The sequence below is a fragment of the Adiantum capillus-veneris genome, chromosome 19 (assembly GCF_014529385.1).
Source record: "Adiantum capillus-veneris isolate H3 chromosome 19, ASM1452938v2, whole genome shotgun sequence".
NCBI classification, from domain to species: domain Eukaryota; kingdom Viridiplantae; phylum Streptophyta; class Polypodiopsida; order Polypodiales; family Pteridaceae; genus Adiantum; species Adiantum capillus-veneris.
Window position 1 is genome coordinate 114,923,957 of NC_140949.1, and position 27,397 is coordinate 114,951,353.

Here is a 27,397-nt window from a genome sequence, read left to right on the forward strand (position 1 = left end):
ATGCTACAAGTCATATGCATCAATCATGTTTGTACATGCACTCTTGGTGCTTTCCTATGGTGAAAGAGAAAGTATAAACAAGATTAGTCCATATTTGGATAGTATTTTTGGACTTGGAAAGGTTTTTCACAAATATTGATATAATCATCATTATCATATATGTGAACAATGTCGTTACAACCATACGAGTTTGATAACATAACAAGACATAAAAGTCTCCTTTTTAGGGTTTTGAAAAAAAATCCAATACTCCTTGTATATGTGTAAAGTTCCAAGCGTTCTTACATGCACTTGATGCTAAGAATCCACTCTACATGGGAAGAATAAGTACAATACATATTTTTTGATTCCTAGGTCACAACAAGCTTCCACATGCAATGTCGTGCTGCATTTGACTAAAAACATCATATTTTTACGATTAAACCCATGCTACACCACATAGAGAATTTTTCACGCAACCAATCTACTTTTCCTGTTAACTTCAAATGAGTTCTTTATGTAAGTACAAGGTTGCTATAGCTCCACATTTTTTTAATTGTGCATACAATTGAGTACAAAAAAGTAGCATACAATCAAGTACAGAAAAGTTGCAGTTTTTGTATTTTGCATATCTATCATCATTGTTTGCCTGATTACACCAACCCACATGCATTGAGGAGAATTTGAGATAGCCACTTGTTTGGGGGCTGGCTATAATTTACAGTACTTTCTAAGGAGATTCAAAGATTCACATGCATTGAGGACAATTTGAGATAGCCACTTGTTTGGGGGTTGGCTACAATTTACAATACTTTCCAAGGAGATTCAGGATATTCAGTTGCAAGACATGAGGGGGTGCAAAGCATGTGTCAGGATATTATCGAGGCTATACCTACAGAGTGGCACACCCCTTTTAACCAAGTAGCTCACTGCTAGATGGGCGCTTTTGGAAGTCCTCATTTCAGCTAGGTTTTGGATTTGGCTCAGACTCTTACAGTTTTTATGCTATGCACCCTGTGGAGCCATATTGAGCCACGGGTAGTTCAATACATGTGTAGAGCTTAGGGTGAGGTATGAACATAAAGATCTAGATTGATCAAACTGCTCATATGATAGAAGGTCCACAAAGTAGCTATGCCTATGTACTAAAGCATAGAGTTGCATGGAAGCAAAATATTGAGAAGCAAGTTTGTTTGCAAGGGAGGTAGTTTGGTCGAGTGAAGTAGTACACAATTTGGGATGTGATGTGGACCTATCACCTTGTATTGTGATAAACAGAGCAGTATCATGCTTGCAAGTAAGCTTTATTTGGTGTAAGCATCCACGAGCATGTGTCATCTGCAATTTGCATACAGAAAAGCTTCACAAGCTTAAGAACATATTTTAAGTCTATTGGGTGAGCTTGAAAGAAAGTTAAAATAGAAAGCTTAGGCTGCTTATACGCCGGATGTGCAGAGGTGGAAGCCAGCAGGCACAAACACATTCGCATGGTATAGGCAGCAGACAAAATGTTAGGCAGCCCAAGCTCAGATGTCTACCAAACTGATGTCAGTGCCCACGCAAGAAGGCGTCCAACCAATAAGCTACAATTACAAGCTGACCTCTCTCTGAGTTTACTAAAATGATATGCTTTTGTTGCGTGCCAACCCGTCCCCAAAAGTGATGGGCAGGCATAGAGTCTGTGTATCCAGTCTTTTGCATGATTGCCGTATGCATTGGTGATCACCATGGTTATGGCTAGCCTACTCGAGTACGCATAGGAGAGTAACAACCTTTCGACTCAAGTTGCCATAGGTACATAACAAGCTGTTCTACACTTCACATCCTCCATGTGTATGTCCTAGACTTCTTCTTTATTCAGACACAAGTTTTTAATAGATACAGCCACTTTTGCATAGGTTTCCAAAGCTTCTTTGTTCATCTAAAAGAGGACCCCTTGTTTAATGATACAGGCTGATTTCATATTCTACGTGGCATACAATATTTTCTACAAAACTAACAGACATCTCCAGTGTATAATGGCCAATAAATGACATTAATCTGGTATTTTGCCAACATTGAACAGAAATAAGGGTCACTCTATCAAGACTGCTTTAAAATAATTGATGTACCTGTAAAGGGGGAACCACTTCAACATGCTTCTGTGAGGGCTCAATGTAAATTCACGTGGTGACAACAGAATGGACTATGACCCATTCAACTGAGGAAGCCAGCAGAGAGGTAAAGGAGCTGATTGCAAACAGACTTGAAAGAACACAACTGGAATGGAGCATATTCTTGTGAATCCAGATGCAGCCTCCAGCCACTCCCGTATGAGTAAAACCACCAACAACATGGGCAACAAATGCGTGCTTAACTTGCCAAATGCTTCTCCAGAAATGCCTTCGCTGTATTCTTCAGCTGAATATCACTAGATGCACTTTCAGCAAAATCGTTAATCCGTGCAACAACTGAGGGCACGAGGATTTCTGCAAAGTTCATTTGTTCTACTTCAGCCTCGCTATTGACAACACAAGCAAGAGAGAGAGAGAGAGAGAGAGAGAGAGAGAGAGAGAGAGAAGGCATCTATATATGATCCCTTTGGCTACACATAGAACGCATGCAAGGCAATGCTCTCGTCTCATGTATGCACTTCAGTGTAAGATGTAATGTTGTATAATGTACATTGTATTTAAGTATTTTGCAAAAATAAATTTTCAGCACAAAGTATTTAAATTGTGTCCCTTACATAATGGCCAAAAGGCCTCAAACACTGAATAAAAAGAGAGGCTCTATCATTAAAATGTGGACAAGCCCCTCAAGAGTGTATGTCTATGATAAAGATAACTCTACCAACATCAAGCACGAAAAACCAAGACTACAAAGAGGACATACCAGCTCTTGTTGAAGGTGTGCATAGATAATAAAGAGTTGTCACAGCATACAATACCTGTGGAAAAGAGAAACATCAAAAGAACACAGTTGTAGTTAAAATCATTGTGCATACATCCATATCCCCTAATAGAAAGGTAAGCCAACAAGTATAATTGAGACATTGATCAGCCAAAGTGAATTATTTAAGAGAAGAGATGACAAACAGTTTTGCACAAGAAAACATATAGTAATCCAAGGTCTTGAAGGCTCTGTTGAAGATATGTGAATTACCAGATGGTGGTATCCTAGGGTGTGTTAGAGTTGAGATTCCTGTCTTGCGGTGGCTTCAGTATCTCCTAGGAGGAGATTAGGGAGTGAGGGCTATTTTGTGGTTGTGCCCGGTCGTACCTAAGGTAGACGTACCTGTTCTTGGCGATGCACTCGACGATGTTGCTCACCCGATAGGCTGGCATAAGGCGGGACCCCTGTTCCTAGGGTTTCCCGGGGTCGGAGTCTCGAGTGTTGTACAGTTCTGCTACTAAATAGTGTGTCAGGTCACTTTAGGCGGAGTTCCGTGTCTAGAGATATTGGCTCCAAAGACTGGCGCCCCTTTCGGTGTTTCTTTTTGTATTAAATATGTACTCAAAGTACAAGGGAGTGTGTCACAAACCAGTGACGTGGCAGCCAGCAGTACACACACACACACACAATGGCAGTCCTAGAATCCCCGCAGAAAGGCTGACGTGGCAGCACTGTACGGACACCCGCAAAATCCGGCGGGAAAAGCGGCAGGTCGTACGAATGCTGACGTGGCTGATTTGCGTGACCAAAAGCTGGGAAAAAAAATCCTACGCAATTTTTAGGGCAGCTTTTGGGCTTTGCTTTATTTTGAAGAAGCTTTTAAAGTCGCTTTATTTTAAGAACTTTAAAAAGGAATCTTTTGATTTTGAAGCTTTTGGGGCTCTGCTTTTAGCAACCCTTGTAACCTTTATTAAGAACCTAAGGGGGACTCCCTCTGCAGAGCATCTGGATGCAGAGTCTGAGAGAGAGTACCCGCCGCGGGAGTTGTACTTTTCTCGAAGACTAATATAAAAAGAAATACCGAAAGGGGCGCCAGTGTTTGGGGCCAATACCTCTTGGCACGGAACTCCGCCGGGGGCCGGTGCAGGTCTAATTGTGAACTGTTTTGAAGTGAATTCCTGTCATGTCGCGGTAGATTCTTGACTTGGAGTGTCCAAGTCTGTTACCGTGGTATTAGAGCGTGACCGATTTTCTCTTCTACCGGGAAATCCGATCCTTTTTACGTGGCACTTATGGATTCAAGCAAAGGACAGTCGACTTCCTCTGCATCCGGAGATGCGGGAAGAGATCACGAAGAAGATGCACGCGAGTACGGCCCGCCTCGGCCTACTTTGGCGGAGCTTGAAGAGATGGAAATCAAAAATTGGTCGATGATGCGACAAAGTTGATGATAAATTTTGCGAAGGACCCTAAACTGGCAAAATTTTTGACCCAGACCTCCTTCGACGAGGTGCACTCACAGTGGCGGCAAACCACAGAGCCACCCCTCAAACCGGCGCTCAAACAGCCTCCTACTCCAAGGATGTTTACAGGCAAGAATTGGAAGAGGTGGTTGATGCACGGATTAGCCAGCTTTTTGACGCACAGAGCAAAAGCAAAAAGCACGACAAAAAGCAGAAGAAAGGAACTGACTTCCCGGGTTATTTGGGTCGTCAATCTACTTTTGCCTCGGCAAGAAGCAGAAGAAGCGTGTGCGTTTTGAAGGAGTACCTAGTTCTTCTTCTTCTACTTCTTCTGACAGTTCTTCTACCTCGTCCCACTCGAGCGAAGGAAGACAAAAAGGGCAAAATCGAAGCAAAAAGCAACGCTTCAGAAAGGGCAAGAAAAAGGCAAAGAAGCCCAAGTCTCGCCCAGTTTCGGACAATTCTACAAAGGACTTGTCTTCGGATAGTTCGGACTCCGACGACAATAGATTTTATGCAAGGGAGAAAATTTTTTATAAAGCCAACCAGTATGACTTTCTGGAAGATAAAAGCAAGAAAGTCCGAGAATTTAAAGAAGGTGGACAGTCACTTAAATTTGACACGTTTTCTGGATTTCGAGATGCTTCGAAGGCTTTGGCCTTCATACAGCAGTTTGACATAGCTTTCTCTGGAGGACATTACTGAGAGCACTCCAAGATTCAGAGGGCTACCTCTTACTTCAAGGGAAATGCTCGAATTTGGTGGTCCACTCTTTTATTGAACAAGAAAGCGCCACTTAAATGGCTGAAATTTAAAAGGCTTCTTATTTATTCATGGCTGACTCAGGAGTACGAGTGCGACATACGAACTGCTTGGAACCATCTTCGAATGACCAAGAAAGATACATTGGACGCATATTGCGAGAGATTCTGGAGCTCTTTTCTACCAACTTCTTCATTTAAGAAGATCTCGTTTAAAGAACAGATTGAGCGGTTTACCTCGGGACTTCCTACAGAGATCCGGAATCACTGCTTAGAACAAAAATCAGATTCTATTCAAGAACTGATGAGTCATGCGAAACGGGGTTTTGCCATTCATTCAGGCAATTTGACTTACCCCACAGATGAGATCATGACGCAGAGAACCGAATAGACTTCTAACAATGAAAGTAGAAAGAGAAGAGCATCCCAGAAAAGAAAGAAAAGGATGCATGACCTCGGCTCAATCTTCGAGAGAGGATCAACTACATCAAAGAGGGGAAGTGTTTTGAATGCAGGGAAACTGGGCATATCTCCGCGAAGTGCCCTAAAAAGGCACCAAAAGAACAGAATGAAGAAAGGCCAGAGAGTTCGAAAGCAGCTGAGGAACGTGGCAGAAAAAGCAAATGAAAGCAGAACCGGTACCACATTGCGTGGGGCCCGAACCGAATCAAATGAATGAAAGTTGTCACAAACGGGAGCGCATAACAATATAAAATATACTCGGATAAATAAAATTTATCACTTAATATTGAAGCCAGAGGATATAGAGAGAAATAGATAGAGAGAGAGAGAGAGAGAGAGAGAGAGAGAGAGAGAGAGAGAGATAGAGTGAGAAGATCGACACAGTACTGGGGACCAGAAGATGGGCTGGTCCCCCCCCCGTAATAGTATCTTTATTACTGAGGAGAAGTCTATACAAGCACTTGAACCGAACGTATTACCACGTTCGTTCTAGAATAAGACTTGATGGTTCCGGGAAGCCTCAGCTTCCGATTCCTAGGGCAAAACCCTATTCCAAGGAACTTCCGTTCCTTATTCCAATTGGAACTTCCGTTCCTTATTCCAATTCCTCGAGAATCAAGGTTCTCGCCTTTGGATCTCACCTTCCAGACTCAAGGCATGGCATCCCTGCAACTCTTTTCCAACTCTCTTTCCAGAGTCCTCTTCCTGCAGAACAACTCTGCTTTCCCGGACACGAAGTCCTTACTTGGGAATCCCAACTTCCAGATCACAACTTGAGAGACTACCTCTCTCCGATCCGTGGATCTACTTCCCAAACTCGGGTACGAAACCCTTGGGCTGATCTGGCTCTAATTCCTCAGAGCGCTTTTCTCCTGCAGAGGCTCATGCCTTCCTCTGCTCCTACTCCCTCACTAAGAGGAAGTACACCTGCAAACAAATACTCAGAGTTCATAACATGAAAATCGTTACCTTCAAAGTTTCGACGCTCGAAACGCAACTCCGTTCTCGAAAAGTAATTCCCTGGAAGAGATCTCTCCATAGAAAATCCTCTCTTCCAATCCTACACACAAAAGAGGTGTGTTCTCGGGTTCCTTCTCGTAAATCAGCCCCGTCTACGACGTTTATGGGCTGAAAACAGAGAAAAACAGCAACTTGTCGCGATGGAAACACGCTTCGTAGGCACTTCTTCGCGAGGGAACTCGCGCACTGGGTCTTGGCGACATCTGGTACACTTGGGGCAGCCATGGGCATCACCGGCAACGTCTTCTTTACGGCTGAAATCTGTAGTAGCATCTCCTCCTTGCAAAGATTGGTCCTCCTCTCTGAGTGAGGGCATGTGATGCTTTTATAGCTCCTAGCCACGGGCACGAATAGCTGCTCGCGTAGAGATCGCAGCCGTTTTTTTTTTTTTTTTTCTGTTCTGCCAGAAAAAGAGAGAGAGAAAACGCTGGCTGATCTGTTGCCTTATTTATCAGATGGCTGCCCACTTATTAAGTGGGCGGCCGGCGTATTTTAAAAGTAGTCTGAACCTGCCCAAAAACTCAATAAAACCTTATAAGTTAAAAATAATGCTTTCACAACACTTCCCAGGCGTCCCTGGATGCAATCACACGCACAGTTGCAATGCAAACATAGATTTCCTCGCGGGAAAGCATCTGCTTTCCCGAAAAGCAATCCCGCTTTCTCAGAAAGCATTTGTTTTTCCTCAAAGTTTCCTCTGAACCCATCTTCATTCAAGTGCTTGCTTTTTGCTTGTACACAATTCTAACACAGTTCGAAATTTCCTCCCGACTACGGATATTCCCTTTCCGATGCACCCGTCACCCACCTTGTGACGCATCAGGAATACCCATCACCTAGTCCTTTCCTACCGAACTTACGGTACAATCTCCTTCACGATGCTCTATGTCACCCATCCTATGACGCATCAGAGATGTCCGTTCCCGGATGGTCGGATACTTCTTTCCGATGCTCCATGTCACCCATCCGATGTGACGCATCAGAAACACCCGTTCCTGGTGGCCTTACAGATATTCCCTTTCACAGTGCTCCCGTCATTACTCTGAATGACGTACTAGGAATATTCGGTACTCGGATGTCTCCAGTGAGAAAAACCCTCTCACTTAAAATTCCAATAATTCATTTAGAATTATTTTTCCTTGGTGTTCCAAGCGAGAAAACCCTCTCACTTACAAATCCAATAATTCATTTAGAATTATTTTTCTGTCAGATAAAGCCAATTTGGCAACATCCCTCTCACTTATAAACAGTTGTCCTCAACTGTAGAGGTCCAACTGAACTGCCGGGGAGACACCGGAAAGATTCCAAATCTTGCTCAATGGTGAGTTGAGCTAGTCCTTTCTCAAAAGAGAACTTAAAAATTAAATTAAACAAAAATTCAAAATTTCAATACTTACCTTACCAGTTCATGTCCTTCCTCTAGTACCTCGAGGATATCCTTCACCATTCATTCAACTTACGAACCATGTAAGAACTCGTCATTCGCGTCTTTCCAACAGATCGAACGTTTCCTCATTCGAGAGTCTGTTAACTCAAATCCACCTTCTCAATCCGAGAAGAATAATCCTCCTAGAAATCAATCTAAGTATCTGTCCTTGCGCATAATCCTGCGCTGTTAGTCTAGAGGGTATTAAACCTCTTGTGTCCTCCCACGTAGGGAATGCTAAAGTCATAAAGCATTAAGCTCGATGTCTTTCTTTCACAAACAAAGTTTGCGATCACCTTAAAGAAGGTTCTTGTTTCGGGCCGTCACTCAACGTAGGCGGACGGTTCCAATCCGAAGATTCTTTGTGCACGGCGGCACTTCCTTCCAATCTTTTCCTCCTGCGAGTTATTACCACCAGCAGTGATTTCCCGACGCCCATTAGCGTCTCTTCCTTACAAAATCATAAAAAATGATTCACCTTGCGAGCATCAATGACGATTTGCAAAATCTCAGGCAGATAGGATTCTAGCCATAGCATTTTCTGAACGTACGTTCAAACCCGGTTCACAATAGAGCGAACCCTCTTTGATTCTCAGGGATGTTCTCCCATATGTAATTCTTACCATTTTGAAACGGTTGGCGAACTATATTCTTACGAACATAATAGTTCGAATTTATTTCAGCAGCGTGTAAATGCTACTTGATCTGCTCATGGAGAAACATATACCGCATCCAAAAGTTGCTACTGTAATGGTAAAGGCACATAGCGTACTCAATGATCAACGACCATCGGAAAACCTCTTCTCCGTAGAGAAACTCAAATTCCTTTTACCGAACACATCTCAAATAGAGATTCTCGTGTCAGAATATCCTTGCGCGCAAAAAGGCGCCCAAGAGAGTAAAACAAACTCTCATCCAATTACTTGGCATAGGTCTGCATCTTCATGTGTTATCCATGTACCCAAAGATGTACATAATTCTTAAGCTGTGTTAGAGTTTTGATGAACCTGGGAAATTACCTTCCCTTCGTAAGATCCTTAGAGCGAAGACGCTCAACCTGACGATCACTTGGCTCGATCTTAGAGCAAAACCCGCTCATCAAATAATCTAGGATTTTAATCCTTGGATTCCTCGAGCACAGGCCGTAGTCGTCGCTTGTTCCTTCCCTCGTAAAGAGAGTGTTCATTCACTTGTGCAAAAAGCACTACCATATCTTCCCTTACCGGGTAGGGGGTGTGGGCTTAAAGAGTACTCAAGCTTCATGAAAGCTTTTCTTTGCTTGAAAACTCAGAATGGTTCCTTCATAATTTCCTACCCGCAATAGCAAGTAATTTGTTGAAGAACTACCGGATACCAGATCAATCATGGACCTTCCGGATCGTTAAGCAAAGCAGTTCATCGTATAAACAATGTTCTGACTCAACCTTACTCTCGTAAACACTCGAGAGTGATTGTCCTGGTTAGACACAACCATACCTCGTGCAAAAAAGAAAACGAGCTTTGTAACTTCCTCAAAGACGTAACTTTGATCAGACCTGCCCTCTCACTTTAAGTTTGAGGGTCTTCTATTCAAAAAACTCACGAGTTAGATTGAATTCCCTTACTCCAAACTTTCTCCGGATAGCAACGTATCCTTTCAATCTAACTCACGAGTTAGATTGAATTCCCTTACTCCAAACTTTCTCCGGATAGCAACGTATCCTTTGAGGAGAGGTACCAAAAATTCATTGTTTCTGTGTTCAATGGTTCCCGTCCCATTGTGGGGATTAGATTCTATGTACACTGAGGTGTACACTTTCAACTTGTATTGCTGTCTCCACCATCTACTGCAAAGTATTTTGCAGATGGGTTTACAAAATTTGGGCAAAAGTCTCGTTAAATTTGTTCATCTTTCCTTCCTTAGAGAGGATCAAGAATGGAGCTACCTTGGCAAGAGTGAACCACTACTTGCTCTGACTCACTCGTGTTCCTATTGGGCAAACCGATCCCAATCTTCTTGGATGCTTTCTTCAAAGCATAGAGGAAAAAAATTTGTCAAAAAAATTCAGCCTTGAATTGAATCCAAGTCTTGTTGTAAGTTCCTTGCAGAGCTTTCGTATACCACCAAGTACTTGCAATCCCCTTGAGGTGTTTAATCACATGCCTCATCTTCGACACTTTTTCAGAAATTGCCGTTTGCAAAGGCAACTTCAAACTGTCGAATGAAAGCAGTAGCTTTCAGGACATCTTCCCTTCCGTCAAAAGTATCAAACTTGACTGGTCACTGGAGTGTTCCTAGGTCTAGAGACCTTCTTCATATCCTTCCCGAAATGACGGGATTTCATGGCTATAGTTCTGGATTGACGTTCATGGATATTTTCTGGATTCTGAAGGATCTCGAGCATTCCGCTTCTTGGATTCTCTAGGTTCTTGAGCATCATGCTCTTGTCACCTTCTCAGAGAATCCCAAGCCTTGTGTCGACTTCTTTGCAAAGAGGGGGAAAAAAAAAATCCAACTCTGCGAGCTTTTCTTGCAGGACTTAGGGTTCCGCCTGCTTACTTCTCTCTTGGCTTGTCATGGCTTCTTCCCGTATCTTCCCAGAGTCGTCCTCCTTTACAGAGAAAGAGAGGAGACCATGCTCTGATACCACTGTCACAAACGGGAGCGCATAACAATATAAAATATACTTGGATAAATAAAATTTATCACTTAATATTGAAGCCAGAGGATATAGAGAGAAATAGATAGAGAGAGAGAGAGAGAGAGAGAGAGAGTGAGAAGATCGACACAGTACTAGGGACCAGAAGATGGGCTGGTCCCCCCCCGTAATAGTATCTTTATTACTGAGGAGAAGTCTATACAAGCACTTGAACCGAACGTATTACCACGTTCGTTCTAGAATAAGACTTGATGGTTCCGGGAAGCCTCAGCTTCTGATTCCTAGGGCAAAACCCTATTCCAAGGAACTTCCGTTCCTTATTCCAATTCCTCGAGAATCAAGGTTCTCGCCTCTGGATCTCACCTTCCAGACTCAGGGCATGGCATCCCTGCAACTCTTTTCCAACTCTCTTTCCAGAGTCCTCTTCCTGCAGAACAACTCTGCTTTCCTGGACACGAAGTCCTTACTTGGGAATCCCAACTTCCGGATCACAACTTGAGAGACTACCTCTCTCCGATCCGTGGATCTACTTCCCAAACTCGGGTACGAAACCCTTGGGCTGATCTGGCTCTGATTCCTCAGAGCGCTTTTCTCCTGCAGAGGCTCATGCCTTCCTCTGCTCCTACTCCCTCACTAAGAGGAAGTACACCTGCAAACAAATACTCAGAGTTCATAACATGAAAATCGTTACCTTCAAAGTCTCGACGCTCGAAACGCAACTCCGTTCTCGAAAAGCAATTCCCTGGAAGAGATCTCTCCATAGAAAATCCTCTCTTCCAATCCTACACACAAAAGAGGTGTGTTCTCGGGTTCCTTCTCGTAAATCAGCAACTTGTCGCGATGGAAACACGCTTCGTAGGCACTTCTTCGCGAGGGAACTCGCGCACTGGGTCTTGGCGACATCTGGTACACTTGGGGCAGCCATGGGCATCACCGGCAACGTCTTCTTTACGGCTGAAATCTGTAGTAGCATCTCCTCCTTGCAAAGATTGGTCCTCCTCTCTGAGTGAGGGCATGTGATGCTTTTATAGCTCCTAGCCACGGGCACGAATAGCTGCTCGCGTAGAGATCGCAGCCGTTTTTTTTTTTTTTTCTGTTCTGCCAGAAAAAGAGAGAGAGAAAACGCTGGCTGATCTGTTGCCTTATTTATCAGATGGCTGCCCACTTATTAAGTGGGCGGCCAGCGTATTTTAAAAGTAGTCTGAACCTGCCCAAAAACTCAATAAAACCTTATAAGTTAAAAATAATGCTTTCACAACACTTCCCAGGCGTCCCTGGATGCAATCACACGCACAGTTGCAATGCAAACATAGACTTCCTCGCGGGAAAGCATCTGCTTTCCCGAAAAGCAATCCCGCTTTCTCAGAAAGCATCTGTTTTTCCTCAAAGTTTCCTCTGAACCCATCTTCATTCAAGTGCTTGATTTTTCCTTGTGCACAATTCTAACACAGTTCGGAATTTCCTCCCGACTATGGATATTCCCTTTCCGATGCACCTGTCACCCACCTTGTGACGCATCAAGAATACCCATCACCTAGTCCTTTCCTACCGAACTTACGGTACAATCTCCTTCACGATGCTCTATGTCACCCATCCTATGACGCATCAGAGATGTCCGTTCCCGGATGGTCGGATACTTCTTTCCGATGCTCCCTGTCACCCATCCGATGTGACGCATCAGAAGTACCCGTTCTTGGTGGCCTTACAGATATTCCCTTTCACACTGCTCCCGTCATTACTCTGAATGACACACTAGGAATATTTTGTACTCGGATATCTCCAGTGAGAAACACCCTCTCACTTAAAATTCCAATAATTCATTTAGAATTATTTTTCCTTGGTGTTCCAAGCAAGAAAGCCCTCACATATAAATCCAATAATTCATTTAGAATTATTTTTCTGTCAGATAAAGCCAATTTGGCAACAAAAGTACAAAACTTTGCCGCTTTTAGGACAAAGTGAACGATCAGGAAGCCCTCTTTTTCTTTGATGAAGGAACCAAGGCCAACTTCTTTTCACTTGAATTGGCGGCTCGATTTGGAATTACGCCCGACAGGCTGAGGCCACAGGCAGAGGTGGTTCTAGTGGCACCCGGATGGGATGTTGCCATTACACCGATCATTGGCAAACTTCGTTTGCAATGTCAGGGGTGTTTAGGGCACGAGGATTTCTACGTAATTCCCTTGGGAGCTTGTGATGTCCTACTCAAAATCCCTTGGTACCACAAGAACAACGATGTGGTTGACTACCGGGCCGAGAAAGCAACTTTGACAAATAAAGGGCACAAAGATTGTACTTGATGAAATTCGGTTTCTTTACTTTCTGGAAAGGACTGAATGATCATTAAAGGACTTTTTTTTTTTTCTGACCTCGAAAAAGAACGCCAAGATTTTCTCCACGCTCATGTCGATTGCTTTTCAAAGGGCCTGCTAGGCGAGTTGCCACCAGCTCATCCTGAGGATCATACCATTGATCTGATACCTAGAACCACACCACCGAACCGGCCACCTTACCGTGTGAGCCGAGCCCAGAAATACACTTTTTGGGACACATTGTCTTAGCAGCAAGAGTGCAGATGGACCCAGCCAAGATAGAGACTATCCGTGATTGGCCCGATTTGAAGAATGTCCATGAAGTTCGAAGCTTCTTGGGCTTATTTTCTTATTACCGGCGGTTCATCAGAAAGTTTGCAGAGGTTGCTTACCCCTTTGCATTTGTTAACATAGAAAGCAGTCCTTTTCTCGTGGAGACCCACATAGGTGACTGCCTTTCATAAATTGAAACAAAATTTGACTACAGACCAGTTTCGACTTTGCCGGATTTGCAGAAGTCGTTTGAAGTATATTGTGATTGTAACAGACTTGGACACTCCAAGTCAAGAATCAACCGCGACAGCACCAAATAACCACTTCAAAACAATTCACAGATCACAATAGATTTGCACTGGCCCGGCGGAGTTCCGTGCCTAGAGATATTGGCCCCAAAGACTGGCGCCCCTTTCGGTATTTCTTTTTGTATTAATCAATCATCAAAGTACAAGAGAGTGGCTCGGGGTTCACTCTCAGACTCTGCGTCCAGATGCCCTGAGAAGTGAGGCCCTCACCACTAATTTAAAGGTTACAAGGGATGCCCAAAAGCAGAGCCCCAAAAGCTTCAAATCAAAAGCAATTGCTCTCTCTCTCTCACAGAGAGTCAAAACTTGAAAGCAAAAGCATTCTCTCTCTCTTTCTCATTAAGTAGAGAAAAAGCGAAATTTGCGTCGCTCATCATTTTCAAAAAAAAAAAAAGAAGCGTCCGCGATTTCCGGAAATTAGGGTTTCTGGCAGAAATTAGGGTTTGCAGGAATTTAAGGGTTTCTGTTGTCCGCCACGTCATCACTTTGTGACATACCCCCCTCTTGAAAGCATTGTAATCGACCGCGATTACGCCTGCAAAACCGACAAAAGCCATAAACCGTCTTAGCAGACACTGACTGTTAGTACCTACGTACTAGGAACACACATCTAGCACATGTACAAAATCGACAGTCACATCACACGACATCACAGGACATCACCAGACATCCCAAGACATCACATGAAATTCAACATTCATTCGGATCTTAGACCATGATTTATCGGCAATATAGCTAGCAATCACATCTAGGTCCAATCGGGACCTCATCGATGTCCGATTGACTAACCCCTATTGCAACCATGTCTATTCGAGATCAATCAGACCAAAATGCTGCAGTCATTTCGTCTATCAGTTCCTGCACTCAAAAGAAGTCAAGAACAAATCAGTATCATTATCAGGAATTCCATTTCATAAAGTCATCCAGCAGAATACTGTCAGCTCCCAGTATCCCTGAGCTCAAAGAGACATCAGTGACTTTAGTATCAAAATCAAGGCATCTGTTGACAAAGGAGCGGAGTAACTCCCCTCTTGTGCATCCCACTGCACCAGATCTTCGGCCAAGCTGAGTTTCTGGGTTCCGTTTGGAGTAGACTATGCTAAACCAAAACATCGAGATAAAGTTTCACAATCCGAGGAGTATCTGCTAGGTCCTCCTCCTCCATCCACTTCACATCAAATGCAGGAAAGTTCTTGAACTAAACCAAGAACCGCCTTCGGACTTTACCTTTCTTCGTATCGTTATGTGCCAAAATCTGTTCAGGAACAAGGATCTCCTCGTTTTCTTCCACTTCGGGTTGCTCATCAGGCTACCCATCATCAGGCACATCACCCTTAACAGGGTTCAAGAGACTCACATGCAATGCATTATGAATCCTCCAAGTATCTGGCAGTTTCAATCGGAAGGAGACATCATGTATCTTGTCAGTGATCTGGAAAGGTCCGTAGTATCGCATACTAAGCTTTGGAAAAAGCCTCTCCTTTCCCTTTTTCTTTCGTAGGCGTGCCTTCTCAAAAGTAAGAGCACCCAATCATCCTCCTTCAGTTTCAAGTCGCGACAATGGCGATCCGCTGCCTTTTTCTGTCGTTCTTGAGACTCCTGCAAAGTCTCGCGAACCTCGGCAAAAGCCGTATCCAAATCTCGCGAATATTCATCCGCTTCAAATATCTAATCTTTCGTGCTCAGGAAGGATGGAACCTTCGCAGCACTTTCAACAATCTCACATGGCGTCTTCCCCGTCGAAGAGTGTATCATGTTATTGTAGGCAAATTCCACCAACGGTAAGTTCTTTTCCCATTGAGTCTTCTGATCCGAGATACAAGACTTCAATAAATCTAAAATCACTGAATTGGCAATCTCAAATTGCCCGTCAGTCTGCAAGTGGAACGATGACGAGAACTGCAACTGCGTGCCAATGTTCTCCCAAATTGCCTTCCAAAACAAACTCATAAATCTGGGGTCTCTGTCGGAGACAATCATCTCAGACGTGCCATGTATCGGAAAATCATCGTGATCATTCTGTGTTCTCGGGAGATCAAAAATGAAATCCATTTCAATACTTTTCCAGGGGCGGGTGGTATGGGTAAAGGCTTTAACAATCCCTGTGCCTTATGCCTGTCAAAATTGACCTTCTGGCATACTGCGCACAACTCTTCCACGTCCTTTTTGAGTCACGGCCAAAAGAAGTATCTCTCTACCCCTTTCATGGTGGTAGCAATGCCGCGGTGACCCGTAAAAGGTGGACAATGGCATTCAGTCATAACCTTTTCCCTCAACGGCTGTGTAACGCACAACATAGTCTTTTTCATCAAGTAGCCTTCCCGAAGGGAGTATCCAGCTATTGTCTCCCCATCCCGTATCCGTGTGAAAAATATCTGCAAAATCTGTATCTGTGACATACCGATCGACCATATCCTCGAAGCTCCTATGATGTATAGCAGAAATAGCCAGAACCAACGGTTTCCGAGACAAAGCATCTGCCACCACATTCTTCTGTCCCTGCACATGGACAATCTGGAAGTGGAACTGTGACAAGATGTTCGCCCACCGCATCTGCTTTTCCGAAAGTTGCTTCTGTGACAAGAAGTAGCGCAAACTCTGATGGTCTGTAAAGACAGTAAAATCCGCTCCGAGTAGGTAATGCCGCCCCTGAGTAAGAGCATGGAGAACCGCCAAAAGCTCTTTCTCATAGATCTGTGCTGTCATCTCCGGCCTAGAGAACAAACGGCTCTCGTAAGCTATGACATGACCTTCTTGCATCAAGACCGCACCCAGACTACGACCACAAGCATCACAATATACTTCAAATGACTTTTGCAAGTCTGGCAAAGTCAAAATAGGTCCCGTAGTCAATTTCTCTTTCAATGTCCGAAAGGCAGTCACCTCTGTGGGTCCCCACGAAAAAGGTACTCCTTTCTGTGTCAAGGTATGCAAAGGGGAAGCAACCTCTGCAAACTTTCGTATGAACCGCCTGTGGTACGAACACAGTCCCAAGAAGCTTCTAACTTCATGGACATTCCTCAAATCGGGCCAATCACGGATAGTCTCTATCTCGGCCGGGTCCATTTCCACTCCTGCTTGCTGACACACTGTGTCCCAAAAAGTGTATCTCTGGTAGGAAAAATTCACTTTTCTTTGCATTAATCACTAATGTGTGATCTCGTAATGCCTGAAAGACTTGAAGCAGATGATCTCTATGTTCTGCCTCATTCTTGGAGAAAACAATGATGTCGTCAAAGGAAGTGCCAACAAATAGCCTGTACTCTCGAAAAATCCTGTCCATCATCTGGTTAAATGTCGCAGGAGCATTGGTTAAACCAAAAGGCATCACCAAAAACTCAAATAACCCAAAAGTCGTCCGAAAAGCTGTCTTGTAGACATCTCCTGGCGCTATCCTAATCTGATGATATCCACTCTTCAAGTCAATCCTGCTAAAGCACGAGGATCCCTGTAACCTGTCGAGTATATCATCGATCCTAGGAATCGGAAATCTGTTCTTGATGGTGATTTCGTTGAGAGTGCTATAATCGATGCACATTCTCCAAGATCCGTCTTTCTTCAAAACCAACAACACTGGAGAGCAATACGGTGAAGTACTAGGCTGGACAAGACCCTTTTCCAAGAGGTCTTTCACTTGGTTCATAATCTCTTCATTCTGTGAGCGGCTCACACAGTAGGGTGGCTGATTCGGTGGCGTGCTTCCGGGTATCAGATCAATGGTCTGATCTTCAGGCCCTCTGAAAAGCAATCGTCATGAGTGTGGAGAAAAATCTTGGCGTTCTTTTGATCAGGTCAAAACATATTCAACCTTTATCCAGCGTTCAGTTCTCTCCCAAAAGAATTGAGTAAGAAACTGAAGTTCATCAAGTACAATCTCTAAGCCCTTCATTTATCAAAGTTGCTTTCTCGGCCCGGTAGTCAACCACGGCGTAGTTCTTGTGGTACCAAGGGATCCCGAGTAGAACGTCACTCGCGAGCCCTGAATACCCCTGTCATTGCAAACAAAGTTTGTCAATGCTCGGTGTAATGGCAACATCCCATCCGGGTGCCAGTCGAACTACCTCTGCCTGTGGCGTCAGTCTGTTGGGCGTAATTTCCAAATCGAGCCGCCAATTCCAAGTGAAAAGAAGTTGGCCTTGGCTCCTTCAAAAGAGCTTCCTGATTCTTCCCTTTGCCCCAAAAGCGGCAAAGTTTGTACTTTCATTCATTAGATTCGGTGCAGGTCCCACACCATGTGGTACCAGTTCTGCTTTTCTATCTGCCTTTTCTGCCACATTCCTCAACTGCTCTCGAACTCTAAGACCTGTGGTCATCTTTATCATTATGTTATTTCTGTGCCTTTGTAGGGCACTTCGCGGAGATATGTCCATGTTCCCCGCATCCAAAGCACTTTCCCTCTCTGATGAAGCGAGCTCTCTCCTCAGGAGTAAGCTTGGGTCGTGCATCTTTTTTTTCTCTGGGTTGCTCTTTTTCTTTCTACTTTCATTCCCAGTAGTCTGTTCGGCTCGTTGCGTCATGGCCTCATCTGTGGGGTAGGTCAAACTGCCAGAGTGAATGGCAAAGCCCCGCTTCGCATGACTCATCAACTCCTGAATAGAAGTTGACTTTTGTTCCAAGCAGTGATCTCGGATCTCTGTAGGTAGACCCAAGGTAAACCGCTCAATCTGTTCTCTGAACGAGATCTTCTTGAATGAAGAGGCGGGTAGAAAAGAGCTCCAGAATCTTTCACAATAAGCATTGATTGTATCTTTCTTGGTCATCCGAAGATGGTTCCAAGCAACTCGTACATCTCGTTCATATTCTTGCGTTAACCAAGAAGAAATAAAAAGCTTCTTAAATTTCAGCCATTTAACTGGCGCACTCTTGTTAAAAGAAGCGTGGACCACCAAGTACGAGCATTCCCCTTAAGGTAAGAGGTAGCTCTCCGAATCTTGGAGTGCTTTAAATAGTGTCCTCCCACGAAAGCGATGTCAAACTGCTGTATAAAAGACAAAGCCTTCGAAGCATCTGAGTATCCTGAAAAGTATCAAACTTGATCGAGTGGCCACCTTCCTTAAACTCTCGGACTTTCTTGCTTTCATCTTCGAGAAAGACATACTGGTTGGCTTTGTAAAAATTCTTCTTGTTCGCATATAAGTTTCCATGATCAAAATCTGAGCTGTCTGTAGACGAGTCCTCAGTAGAACTGTCAGTCTCTGGGCGAGATGTAGCCTTCTTTGCCTTTTTCTTGCCCTTTCCGAAGCTTTGTTTCTTGCTTCGCTTTTTACCTTTTCTGTCTTCTTCGCTCGAATCCGAGGAGCTAGAAGAACTATCACAAGAAGAAGAAGAAGAAGAACTGGGTACTCCTTCAAATCGAACACGCTTCTTCTGTTTCTTTGTTTTGTCAAATGTCGACCGACGCCCAAATATCCCGGGAAGTCAGTGCCTTTCTTCTGCTTTTTGCCGTGTTTTTTGCCGTGCTTTTGCATGTTGAAAAGCTGAGCAATCCGTGCATCAACCACGTTCTCCAGTTCCTTCTCCGTATATTTCTTGGAGGCAGAAGGTTTCTTGAGAGCGGGTTTCGGGAGTGGTGTTGTGGTTCTTTGCCACTCCATCTGTACCTCTTCCAAAGAGGTCTGGTTCATATATTTTGCCATCTTCGGGTCCTTGGCAAAATTGAGCATCATCTTTGTTGCATTGTCAATCAATTGACGACGCTCCATCTCTCTTTGCTCCGCCTGAGTAGGCCGAGGCGGGCCATACTCTCTGTCTGAATCTTCGTTGTGATCCCAGCCCGCATCTCCAGATGCAGAGGGAGTCGACTGATCATTGCCTGAAGCCAGGTGCCGCGGAAAAAAAATTCGGGGATCGGATTTCCCGTAGAAGAGAAATCGGTTGTGCTCTGATACCACTGTAACAGACTTGGACACTCCAAGTCAAGAATCAACCGCGACAGCACCAAATAACCACTTCAAAACAATTCACAGATCACAATAGATTTGCACTGGCCCGGCGGAGTTCCGTGCCTAGAGATATTGGCCCCAAAGACTGGCGCCCCTTTCGGTATTTCTTTTTGTATTAATCAATCATCAAAGTACAAGAGAGTGGCTCGGGGTTCACTCTTAGACTCTGCGTCCAGATGCCGTGAGAAGTGAGGCCCTCACCACTAATTTAAAGGTTACAAGGGATGCCCAAAAGCAAAGCCCCAAAAGCTTCAAATCAAAAGCAATTGCTCTCTCTCTCTCACAGAGAGTCAAAACTTGAAAGCAAAAGCATTCTCTCTCTCTTTCTCATTAAGTAGAGAAAAAGCGAAATTTGCGTCGCTCATCATTTTCACCAAAAATATATATATATATATATATATTTTAGCCTCCGCGATTTCCGAAAATTAGGGTTTCTGGCAGAAATTAGGGTTTCTGTTGTCCGCCACGTCATCACTTTGTGACAGTGATACTTGTGGTCGTAGTCTGGATGCGATCTTAATGCATGAAGACCATGTCATTGCCTATGAGAGCCGATTGTTTTCAAGGCCGGAATTGACAGTACAAATATGTGAGAAAGAGCTTTTGGCGGTTATCCATGCTCTTACCCAGTGGCGACATTACCTACTAGGAGCCGATTTTACGATCTCCCCAGATCATCAGAGTTTACACTACTTCTTGTCACAGAAGCAGTGTCACATGAAACAGCCAACCCTATCTATGTGTCCGTGGACAAGCTACAGCACGACAAGGGTTCAGTTAGTCCAGTTAGTCTAGATTTAGAAGTGATCTGGCACTTTTGTGAGTCTATTCGTAGACCGTGCATGCCCAGTCACTTAGTGTAGATGCATATCCTCTGGTTGCACACAACATGATCATAAGCATTCCCATCAGAATCCTTCAGGGGAATTTTCCAGTGCATTTAGCCTATTTTCCCTATTTTTGACATTTTTCACTTATTATTTTTGAGTGACTTTTGTTGGAAAGTAGGTAGGGCAAATTGAGTAAGTTTGTATATAAGCAAACCTAGACTAGCACTAAATGGCAGAAGAGGCAGCAGGAGCCCAAGCTCAACAAGCAACTTCTCAGCAAGACACTTGGTGGACTTTCCTCCAAGCAAAGACCATCTCTCCCCCTAGCGTATTCTCTTCTCTCTCTATCTCTCAGTCTCAGCACCTTCACGCACAATGTCTGTTCACTTTGTTTCTGTCCATTGCACTCTCTCACTAAAGGAACGGAAGGCTCTCCCTTCCGTAAGTAAAAGGAACCTTGAGCACAGTTCGGATCACTCATCTTGAGCAAAGTTCAACATTCATTCCGCTACACCTTACATTGGTATCAGAGCTTTGGCAGTGCTCGGTATCACTCAAGGAAAGGACCACAAGAAAAAAAAAATTGCTTGTTGTAGTCGCACGAACCCAAGTTCACTTGGACGTGTCGATTCCTAATCGTGTTTTTGAAGAGTGACAGGAATCCCAAGAAAGAAGGGCTTGTCCAGCCTCCCCTTGTGTCTCTTTTCACTCATTGAGAGCAGATCGTGCACTTAGCGGTCGGCCAATCGACGTGAGGTGGGAAAAAGCAACCTTGGTGTGAGCGCAAGGCCGCCAAGGGGTGCGCCCGCGGAAAAGAGTAGAACTCGGGTGAAGAGAAGATCCTTCTCAAACACAGATTGCAAGCGAAAGAAAACCTCAAGAACCTCAAGATCCTCAAGAACCCAAGTTCCTCGTGAACTTAAGAACCAAAAATCATAGTGCATAGTCATCACCCGAAGCGAAATGGATACTTCGCATACAGGTGGTGAGCATGAGAGAGGCAACAAAGAGTTCTCCCCACCAAGAGATTTTTCCGACCCTCTCCCTTCGCCATCTACGCCACAAAGTGTACCAAACCCTATGGAGGCAATGGTCAAGTCGATGATGGCCATGATGGCCAAACAAGAAGAGACTCACATTGCCTTGGAACGCGAACATGACGAACGAAAAGAAAGAAAAGCACAAAGAAAGGAGGAAGCTGCAGGAAGACGCGCAGTCTGGGAGGCCGAGCGTGAGGCTCAGAGAGAACTACGTACTCAAGGATTGGTTCGACAAGTACTTGCCTCGAAGTCCGAACCAGCCAAAGATCGTGGGAGTTCCTCAAGTGGCGCAAGCCACGATGCGAATTCCAACCACCCAGTCACAGAGAAGTTGACTTTCAGTAAGTATGATGGTAGGATGGATGCTACGGTTATTCATTCTTGGTTGCATCAATTTAATGCTTATTTTGCGACAACTAAGAAGACAGGAAATAGCAAGGTTTTGACGGCAGCTATGTACCTTGCCGGTGATGCCATCAATTGGTACCACGCATGGCAAGAGGCACAGCTAGCCGCGCACCTAGAGGAAGCCGACGAATTCACGCCCCTTTCCTTCAATTGGGCCGATTTCCAAGACAAGCTCAAGGCCCGGTTTATGCCACCTCAGTACCTTGCACGATTGAAGGACGATTGGCGCGCTCTCAAGCAAAATGGTATGTCGGTTATATACCTAGATGAATCCAGGATAAGCCCAGATTCACCCTTGAAGGAAAGTGCAAGGTATAGACCCATGGTAGTCACCCACAAGACGATATAACCATCAGCTCCATCATGAATAGTATTGACTAAATACCACGACATCCCCACTAACGTCGTCAGTGCCCAATAGTGGGTGTAGAACTAGGTACTAACATATGCTCCCCAACACAACACACACCACACGCACACACACATGAGCATACATCAACACAAAGTTCAGCGTACTGAGTTTCTGTCATGACTCCGGAGATCAAGCGCAAACTCAGCCATAATGAAGCTTAGCACTAAAAGAAGCATGAAATGGGAAAAAATAGCACAAATGAGGTAGTTGATAGGGCATACGCACCACAAAAGATAGAAAGAATTAGCACAATATCAATTGGTCGTAACTCGGACGAAAACTTCACAATGTGAAGTCTGCATGTCCGCTATACGACTAAAAAATATACCTAGATGAATCCAGGATAAGCCCAGATTCACCCTTGAAGGAAAGTACAAGGTATAGACCCATGGTAGTCACCCACAAGACGATATAACCATCAGCTCCATCATGCATAGTATTGTGTTTATGTATTTTTCTAATCGTGTTTTATAGCTAGGTACCCAATTACGCAAGTCGGATGATGAACGCAAAGAGGCATTCCTTTATGGATTGGACGAGTATATCAAGTACGATGTCGAGGTGCTCGATCCAATCGATTTCAACAAGGCGATAGCGATTGCTCTCACACAGGAGATGAAGCACAACAAGGGAAAGCCTAAGGAGAACAAGACTTCCACAAGTACCTCGCAGACTTCTCAAAACCCTCAAAACGGTAAGAATGGTAAGAATGGTAACTCTTCTAACCAATCTTCCAACAGTCTCTCTGAAAAGAATTCTTCCAATGAACCTAAGGGTAAGACTAACACAATTGTTAAACCTAAGCTTACTCCATATGAAAAGGTAGCACAAGAATTTTAGGAGGATACATCACGTCGGAAGAGCAAAGCACTTATTCTAAGGAAGGTCGTTGTTTTCATTGTCACATTAAGGGTCACATAAAAAGAACATGTCCTAAGCTTGAATCGAATGAATCTAAAGAATCCACAGAACCCACTTCCTCTGTCAATGCAATTACTGATAACACGAGTGTGCCCCAAGTTTCTCTTGACCCTCCCAATTGATGATTCTCTCATTAAATGTTATGGTCATATGTCGAGACAGCGTTTTGTCATATTGTTTGACCCAGGTAGTATGCATGATGTGATCAGTCCCTCTCTTGTTGAGAGAGCCCGCCTAGAAGTTAGTCAGAAATATCTTCTCGAGGTCTCTGGCTTTGTTCCCGGTATGGACTCTCTCATCACGCAAGAGTGTCGTGGTGTGTTGTTTACAATTCAACAAGCTGCTTTCAGTAGAAGATTTTTTGTCTCTCCTCTCTCAAGATGTGATATGATTTTGGGCATTCGATGGTTTCGTGAGCTTAACCCTCTCATTGATTGGGAGGCTAACACTTCCACTCTCTATGCCAAAAGTGACTCTCCCATTGTGAGGAAGTTGTTCATTCTCCCTCTCTCATTGCTAATGTGCAGGACAAGATTGAACGGATTCAGGAGAAGGAGACTCTCTCGGTCTCTTCTTCTCCAAAGCATGACACACAGGACTTGAATGACAATGATATGCATGATAATTTGGATGATAATGATAAGCATGATGATTTGCATGATCAAGATGTGATTTCTCACAAGCATAATGAGTTGCATGAAGATGATGTGATTGTTCACAAGGATGATGAGTTAGTTAATGCTTTTTCTAGCGAAGCTAACCTCGTTGCAGATTCGATCAATCACAAAGGATCGATCTTGGCTCTCGAGCCTAGGTCCAAAGAACCCCCCCAGGAAGTATTATGTGTTCGCATGATTGATACGCATGCATTGTTCGAGTGTTTCATTCGTGATCGTTTCCTGTATTTTAGTCAACGTCTTTATGTGATCCCTTTTACTAGGCATGACAGATTGTGTGTTTTATTCGTGATCGTTTCCTGTATTTTAGTCAACATCTTTATGTGATCCCTTTTACTAGGCATGACATATTGTATGTTGAGCACGTTTCACTCATGAATGAGCACAAATGTATGCGAATTTTTCATGAAAGTTATGCATTCACGTAGTCACATTCCATGTCTCTTCCTTGGCACGACACAGTTGTAGAAAGAGCACATGAAAGTATGAGCACCAAGCATGGGTATTTCCGTTGTGAATTGCCACACTTGATTGGTTTAGATCAAAAGAGAAAGATTCGATCTCATTGTTTACGTGTGTGTGGTGAACGGTTTGGCACTTTGTCTCTTTGTTCATCTACATTGCATGCACAGTCTTTGAGGAAGATAAGATTTTTTCCACTCACTTTACATGGAATAGGTATGTTCATGGTTTTGTGTTGGAAATGATTTCAGGAATTTTCAGCCATGGAGATTCTTGAAGAAGAAAGAAGCATTGAAGATGACTTTGTGTCGCTTCCAACGCGGCCCAAAAAAGCAAGCATTGCAGACCTTTATGAAGCTCAAGTACCGCACGACCCACACATCAGCGTGGGCCGGCCAAGAGTCCCTTCTAGGATTCCGGATGCTCTTGGCGATCTCCCTCGACGCCATATAGTTCGGTACCAGTACCTCACTTTGAAAAGGAGGGGATGTCACATGACACATCCAACCCTATGTGTCCGTGGACAAGCTACAGCACGACAAGGGTTCAGTCAGTCTAGTCAGTCTAGATTTAGAAGTGATCTGGCACTTTTGTGAGTCTATTCGTAGACCGTGCATGCCCAGTCACTTAGTGTAGATGCATCTCCTCTGGTTGCACACAACATGATCATAAGCATTCCCATAAGAATCCATCAGAATCCTTCAGGGGATGCATCTCCTCTGGTTGCACACAACATGATCATAAGCATTCCCATAAGAATCCATCAGAATCCTTCAGGGGAATTTTCCAATGCATTTAGCCTATTTTTGACATTTTTCACTTATTATTTTTAAGTGACTTTTGTTGGAAAGTAGGTAGGGCAAATTGAGTAAGTTTGTATATAAGCAAACCTAGACTAACACTAAATGGCAAAAGAGGCAGCAGGAGCCCAAGCTCAACAGGCAACCTCTTAGCAAGACACTTGGTGGACTTTCCTCCAAGTAAAGACCATCTCTTCCCCTAGCGTATTCTCTTCTCTCTCTATCTCTCAGTCTCAGCACCTTCACGCACAGTGTCCGTTCACTTTGTTTGTGTCCATTGCACTCTCTCACTAAAGGAACGGGAGGCTCTCCCTTCCGTAAGTAAAAGGAACCTTGAGCACAGTTCGGAGCACTCATCTTGAGCAAAGTTCAACATTCATTCCACTGCACCTTACAAGCAGCTATCGGAAAAGCCGTTGCGGTGGGCAAACATCTTGTCACAGTTTTACTTCCGGATTGTCCATGTGTAGGGACAGAAGAAATTGGTGCAGATACTTTGTCCCCGAAGCCCGTTGGTTCTGGCTATTTCCGTAATACATCATAGAAGCTCGAGGATATGGTCGGTCAGTATGCCACAGATATAGATTTTGCAGATGTATTTGGTTGAATACAGAATTGAATACAGAATGGGGAGGTAGTAGCGGACTATTCCATTAGGGATAGCTACTTGATGAAGAAAACGATGTTGTGCGTTACACAGCCGTTGAGGGAAAAGGTTCTAACCGAATGCCACTGTCCACCTTTTACGGGTCACCGCGGCACAGCTATCACCTTGAAAGGTGTGGAGAGATACTTTTTTTTTTGGCCGAGACTCAAGAAGGACGTGGACGATTTTGTACGCAATTGCTTGGTATGCCAGAAGGTCGAGTTTGACAAGCATAAAGCACAGAGATTGTTACAGCCTTTACCCATACCCACCCGCCCCTGGAAAAGTATTGCAATGGATTTCATTTTTTATCTCCCGAAAACACAACGTGGGCACAATTGTTTATGGCCCAGATCTTCAGATCACATGGCATGTCTGAGATGATTGTCTCTGACAGAGAGCCCAGATTCTCGAGTTTGTTTTGGAAGGCTATTTGGGAGAACATTGGCATGCGGTTGTAGTTCTCGTCATCGTTCCACCCGCAAACTGACGGGCAATCAGAGATTGCTAATTTGGTAGTACTAGATTTGTTGAAGTCTACTTCTTTGGATCTGAAGACTTCATGGGAAAAGGTTTTTACGCCTACAGAAACACGATTAACTCTTTGATGGGGAAGGTGCCATTTGAGATTATTGAATTTGCTACGAAGGTTTCACCCTTCCTTAGCACGAAAGATAAGATTTTTCTTTGAAGCCGACCAGTTCACAAGGGACTTGGAATTGGTCCGGAAGGCTTTGGAGAAATCTCAGAAAAAGGCAACAGACGACATCGTCGCGATTTGAAATTGAAGGAGAACGAGTGGGTGCTCTTGAGTTTTAAGAAGGCACACCGGAGAAGGAGAGGCTTTTCCCAAAGCTTCGTATGCGATACTACGGACCTTTCCAGATATCCGAAAAGATAAATGATGTCTCCTTTAGACTGAAGCTGCCCGATACTTGGAGAATTCACAATGCTTTTCATGTGAGTCTCTTGAAGCCTTTTAAAGGCGACGTGACCGATGATGGGGAGCCAGATGAGCAACCCAAATTGGAGGAAAATGAGTGGATACTCGTTCCAGAACAGATATTGGCACAGAAAGATAGAAAGATAAAAGGTAAAGTAATAAGACGGTTCTTGGTTAAATTCAAGACCTACTCCGCATTGGATGCGAAGTGAATGGAGGAGGAGGACCTAGCAGATACTCCTCAAATTGTGAATCTTTACCTCAAAGCATTTGGTTTAGCATAGTCTATTCCAAATGGAACCCCGAACTCAGCTTGGGCGGAATTTGGTGCAGCGGGTAAGCACGAGAGGGGAGTCGCTCCACTCCTTTGTCAACAGATTGCCCCGATTTTTGATACTAAAGTCACTAATGTCTCTTCTGAGTTTTAGGGATACTGTGAGCTGACAGTATTCTGTTGTATGACTTTATGAACTCGAATTCCCGATACTGACTTGTTCTTGACTTGTTTAGGTGCACGAACTGACAGACGAAATGACTGCAACATTTCGATCTGAACGATCTCGATAGACGTGATTGCAATAAGGATTAGTCAATCGGGCATCTATGATGTCCCGAGAGGATCTAGATGCGATTGCTAAATACGCTGCCGATTAATCATTGTCTGACATCCGAATGCATTTTGAATGTGATTTGTCATGTGATATCCTGTGATGTCGTGTGATGTGACTGTCGATTGGTATCCCTAGTGCGTCGGTACTAACAGTCAGTGTCTGCTAAGACAGTTTATGGCTTCTGTATG

At 44.0% G+C, this 27,397-nt stretch overlaps 1 protein-coding gene across 2 annotated transcripts in view; it reads right to left on the bottom strand.

Moving 5' to 3' along the window:
- Positions 1-333: 333 nt before the first annotated feature.
- LOC147434698 (ARM repeat superfamily protein) overlaps positions 334-27,397 on the bottom strand; it is a 68,031-nt gene continuing 40,967 nt past the window's right edge. The window contains exons 6-8 of one of the 2 annotated variants that reach the window (XR_015185376.1): positions 2,854-2,908; positions 2,091-2,447; positions 334-1,317 (exon numbers count right to left, since the gene is read on the bottom strand). Coding sequence is in view for 1 of the 2 variants with exons in the window: in XM_086491149.1 (XP_086347275.1) it covers positions 2,332-2,447; positions 2,854-2,908 (171 nt within the window). In the remaining variant the exon portion in view is untranslated. Of the gene's footprint in view, positions 1,318-1,807; positions 2,448-2,853; positions 2,909-27,397 lie in introns of those variants that run through there. The other variant, XM_086491149.1, reaches the window with a different exon arrangement.